The sequence below is a fragment of the Limulus polyphemus genome, unplaced genomic scaffold (assembly GCF_000517525.1).
Source record: "Limulus polyphemus unplaced genomic scaffold, Limulus_polyphemus-2.1.2 Scaffold6394, whole genome shotgun sequence".
Taxonomy (NCBI): Eukaryota; Metazoa; Arthropoda; class Merostomata; order Xiphosura; family Limulidae; genus Limulus; species Limulus polyphemus.
Window position 1 is genome coordinate 37,777 of NW_013672004.1, and position 5,406 is coordinate 43,182.

General features: G+C 31.3%; 1 protein-coding gene across 4 annotated transcripts in view; it reads left to right on the forward strand.

Moving 5' to 3' along the window:
- The window catches only part of LOC106473673 (gastrula zinc finger protein xLCGF3.1-like), a 24,889-nt gene extending 21,173 nt beyond the window's left edge, over positions 1–3,716 (forward strand). For all 4 annotated transcript variants that reach the window (XM_022402072.1, XM_022402074.1, XM_022402075.1 and 1 more), the window contains one exon: positions 525–3,716. In XM_022402072.1, coding sequence (XP_022257780.1) covers positions 525–1,558 — 1,034 coding nt within the window. In that variant the 3' untranslated portion in view covers positions 1,559–3,716. The remainder of the gene's footprint in view (positions 1–524) is intronic.
- The last annotated feature ends 1,690 nt before the right edge of the window (positions 3,717–5,406 follow it).

A 5,406-nucleotide genomic window follows, 5' to 3' on the forward strand; every position in this document is an offset into this window, starting at 1 on the left:
GAGTGGCCAAAAAATGGATTCAGTGTGTGAATTAAAGGAGTGAAATCAAAATTGGCGGCCTAACTGGTAGTTACACTTATAGCATTGATTAGAATTTTACAGCAAATATTAATTCATTAGCTAGCTAGGTCCCATATTTTGTTTTACTCACCATAATTCCCCAAGTTGAACAAAACATTTTTGCTGCTATTTTTTTTCACACCTAAAGTGTTTTTGATTAGATATCATGACTTTTTGTCATTATACACCAATAAACTACAGCAAGTAAGAAAGTGACACTGATAGTAACCAACATTAACTTTGGGATCGCAATCTTACTATTCAGAACAAATCTATACTTTACAATAACTTAATTTCATTTTCCAGATTTCTCATTTTTTCCTTATTGTTTAAAGTGCATAACCACTTTGTTGAATTTTATTAGTTGATTGGATTAGACCAATAAAAATGTAGGAGTTCATAAGAATAATGTATCATGTACTTATTAATAACTGTGTATTTCACATCTGTATTTTTTATTTTAGATATGAAGACCAATGTAAACACATCTTCTGGAAATCAGTTTGCTGGTGATCATAATTTAACACAAGAAGATTCCTTTATGAAAATAGAAGTCAGCAAATCTCAGAAACCAAACAGTGATGTATTTGAAAAGACAAATTTAAGTGGAAGTAACCTAAAACAATCTGTTATGCCTTCTAAAGGTGAGAAACCATACAGTTGTGTAATATGTGGAAAAGTATTTGGAACAAATAGTAATTTAAAAATACACCAAAAAATACATACTGGAGAGAAACCATATGTTTGTGTAGTGTGTGGCAAAGAATTTGGAAGAAAAGGTAACCTAAAAAAACATGAAAGGATACACACTGGAGAGAAACCATATGTTTGTGTAATGTGTGGCAAAGAATTTGGAAGAAAAAGTAACCTAAAAAAACATCAAAGGATACACACTGGAGAGAAACCTTACAGGTGTACAGTATGTTTCAAAAAATTTGGAACAAATAGTGAACTAAAAATACATCAAAGAATACACACTGGAGAGAAGCCTTATGGTTGTATAATATGTAAAAAAAAATTTGCAAGAAATGGTGACCTAAAAATTCATAGGAGGATACACACTGGGGAAAAACCATACAGTTGTGTTGGGTGTGGCAAAGAATTTGTAACAAAACGTGAACTAAAAAGCCATGAGATAATACATATTGGGGAGAAACCATACAGCTGTGTAGTATGTAGCAAAAAGTTTGGAAGAAAAAGTGAAGTAAAAAACCATGAGAGAATACACACTGGGGAGAAACCATACAACTGTGAAATCTGTGGGAAAAATTTTGGAAAAAGTACTTACCTAAAGAAACATGAAAGTGTACACACTGGGGATAAACCATACAGCTGTGCAATCTGTGGCAAAGAATTTGGAACAAAGAGTTATCTAAAAAAACATGAGAGGTTACACACTGGAGAGAAACCATATAGTTGCACAGTGTGTGGCAGAGAATTTGTATTTGATACAAACTTCAGAAAACATCAAAAGATACACGCTAGAGTTAAACTTTAACAGTGTGAAGTGTTTGATAAAAACATTCAGTGGACATACAGTGGGGGGAAACTACAGTTGTGTTGTGTGTAGTAAACAAATTTGAAATTATAATCATCTTAATAAAACACTAGAGGAATCATACGGAAGGGAAAGTAACGAAATATGAAATTTTTAGTTATAGTGTACTGTTGTGACAGGGAACACTTGCATAGTTTTTCTGTAAAATCACACCAGTATGGTATGTGAAAAAGTATGTGGAACCCTAAAACATTAGTAGCTACAAACTGTAAAGAAAGCATCTAGGTATGATATCTGTAGCTAGGACTTTTAAGGTGTTCTGCATGTAGAAAAGCACCAAAAAGAAAATAACTAAAATGTATGAAGGTGTTACAAAGGACTTGAGAGAAAAATAAAAGTTAAATGTCATTCGACTCATTGTACATAATGTAAATAAAATTCTTGTAATGCTTGTCAGTTGTAGGGTGAAGAAAATTTAATAATTACCAGAATATTTTTATACCTAAAACTGAAGAGTTGTTTGTATTTAACAACAAATTGATTGACTTTTTAATGTTAACAGATTATTTAATTATTTCATGTGAGTTTTACATAATGCAACTATTACATGGTCGGGGTTTGGTGTTTTTGAAGTGATGGTTATTTCTTTTTCTCAAGTAAATCCTACAACAGTTATGTATTTCTGATAAAACTATTGCAACTGGACACCAATCATTATTTTAGTGCCTAGTAGTCAGCTTGCCAGACAATAGGTCTGAAGACTATATGATTCATAACAAGCGCTGATGATGAGTGGTGTTGACTAGCTGTCTTCCACTTAGTCTTATCACTTCAAAGTTAGGGACAGATAGTTCACATAGCCCTCACGTAGCTTTACGTGAAATTTAACAACCAAGTGATCATGGTTAATAGCATATACAATAAAATATACAATAATTTAACAATTAATTGGTGATTTGCTAACTTTTCTATTATTTCAATCACTAATTACAAATTAGCTTTGACACTATATTTTATTAGGAAGTCTTGGAAAGAAATTCACATCGTGAAAAAAAGTGGATTCAAACCCATGTGTTCTTGTTATAAAGATATGGGTAATAAACACTTATATGGGCTCTTGCCACATTTGGACTTAATCCAGTTTACTATTCAGATGTGTTTATTTTTAAATGGAAAGACTAGGTTTAGCTAGTTTTTGTGCTAGGCGTTATCTTTTTATTGTTTTTTCTTTTATGTGTATTTTATAGCCATTATTTTAATAGTATTATACTTAGTTGTGTGATCCTTTTCTTTGACAAAATGTGCTGTTCCAGATAGATCTGTGTTATAGTCTTGTGTACATGTTGTGCTCTTGAATTCTTACTACATTAGTTTTCTCCCTGTCAGTTCTTGAGGTGATGTGGTATGCACTGACTGCTATATTATTCTGTTGTGATTTGATTTCTGAAAAGGTAAAGGAATTTGTTAATGTGTATATACTTTTCTTCCTGCTTATTTTTAACATTCATCTTCATCAAATATTCAGGATATCCATTGTCAGGGAGAACCATAGTGATTAATTGTTTCTTCTTGTGTGTTAAAAAATCATGTTCTTTCTAAAGACAAAGCAGTCTGTGATACCAGTGTTATATGTATATGGTGGTTTATACGTTTAAGATGCTTACCAGTATCTGGGTTTTTTGTAAACTGTTGTTTATGAGTTATACATCTTGATAAGCATCACTTCTAGGAAAGGGAGCTTGTTATCATTTCTGTTGTGAAATATGTCATTGATTATTGTCTACTCAAATGGTTTATTAATTCTGGAATCTTTGTTTATTATAAATTTATCAGCAACATATCTGAACCATCTTGGTTCTTAGAACAGCTATTTTCAGAATGGTATATTTGTAAAGTTTGATATAGAAATCACTGAGTACTAGTACCAGATAGGGGTCATGCCATAGTTAGACCTTTTTACAGTGTGGGAATAAGTATTCTCTTCAAAAGGTAATCCTGCATTTGTTTAGTATAAACAAGAATTTGAAAGCAGTAGAGACTTAAAACACTGAGGGCTTAGTCAGTAGAGTAACTATCCAGGTATGATGCTTGTGTCCTGCTGTCTTGTAAATGTTCTTAACTATTATTATTAGCTATTAACTATTATTTTACTGTTTAATTTCACTATATTTTTTCTTTAGTTTTCTTTTTACAAAAAGTAAATAGAAACTTGCTTTAATTCTTTAATATTTATTTTATTACTCTCAATATAGAATCTAAATGTTTATGGAATTTATGGAATTGTCAAGTGAATTACTAGTTCAAGAATGTTTTTGAATCACAGCAGTGTATAACTAACTTCAATGCTTGTCTTTGAGTGTGTAATGTATAAAACTGAAGAAATATAATTAGAAATCTCACAAACATAACAGAATAGGTAGTGGTTTCAGTTAAACTTATTTCTGTGTTATTTTTTACTTTAAAAAACTAACGCAATAATCAAACTTATGTTTTTGTTGTTGTTTTTTTAATTTAAATTTGCTGCAGCACTAATATGAACTTTTTTTTTATTCTCTAAATAACATTTTTTTATTAATTGCTCTAGACAAGGACATCTATAGGAAGGATTGGGGGCTAGATGTAAATCACAGACACATTCTATAAGAGGTCAGAAACAATCTTAATAAACAACTAAGCTGAAATTGTTTAACATTTTATATTTCCTCATTAAAGAAAAAATTACATTATGCAAATCAAAATCAGGAACTTTACTTTGAATGTAAATATAATGTATTTTATGTATAATCTTTAGTTCCAATGAATATAATTATTCTGTTCATTTCACTCTCTCATTTACCCTTTAAACTGTCTTCTTTTGAATTTAAGGTTAAATCGGTTACCTCATCTCCTTATTATAAAGATAATACTATACAAACAAACTCTACTGCTTACAAGACTGCTGAAGATTTTGTTGCCATCGTGAGGTATGAAATAAAAATATTTTATCTTTGATTCAACAGAACAATCATGCTATTCGTTTCACTCTTGCCATTTACATTTAAAATTTTTCTTTTAAATTTGAGGTTAAACAAAGAGAGACAGTAGAAATTATTACAGTACAAGCAAAAGTACCCATCCCCAGTAACTGGAAAAGTTTAAGTTAATCTATAAAATTATTTCATAGATTTTAGAAAGGTGAATTGTGTGGCACTCTTGGTTTCACTCAGAGCCAAAGCAAAAAGTAATTGTTGAGGAGTTCAGTCGTGTTAAGAGCCACTCAAAAATAACATTCGGTAAAAGGAGTAAAACGTTAAGATAATTGTACAGTGAATAATTTATTAAAAACAGGTCACAGCCCCTCTACATGTTTCTGTGTTTTATGATACCATCCTCAGGAGTATAAGTTAAAGTTCGAAAATAACTTGCATAACTACATAACAGTTATCATACTTGTAGCACCATCTAGACTTAAACACACCAAAGAGTTTATAAAACACATATCAACTACTTCATTTCTTCCGCTTCCCAGTGGTACGTCTGCGGACTTATACTGCTAGAAACCGGGTTTCGATATCCGTGGTGGGCAGGGCACAGATATCCCTTTGTGTAGTTTTGTGCTTAATAACAAACAACATCGTTTCTTCTAAACCTGTACTAACCTTTTTGATCAGCACGATATATATATCAATTTGTATTGTTTCTCTGATACGCAGTTCAAACGTCAGTTCCACCTGATTTATCAGCTTAACATTATTCCAGTCTCTGTTTATGTATGAGCAAGCTCTCTTTAATGCAGAGGCTACGTTCGTATTGGCTCTTGCTAAGATCTTAATTTAAGTGGATGAATATGTCACTCTTACCTAGGGTGT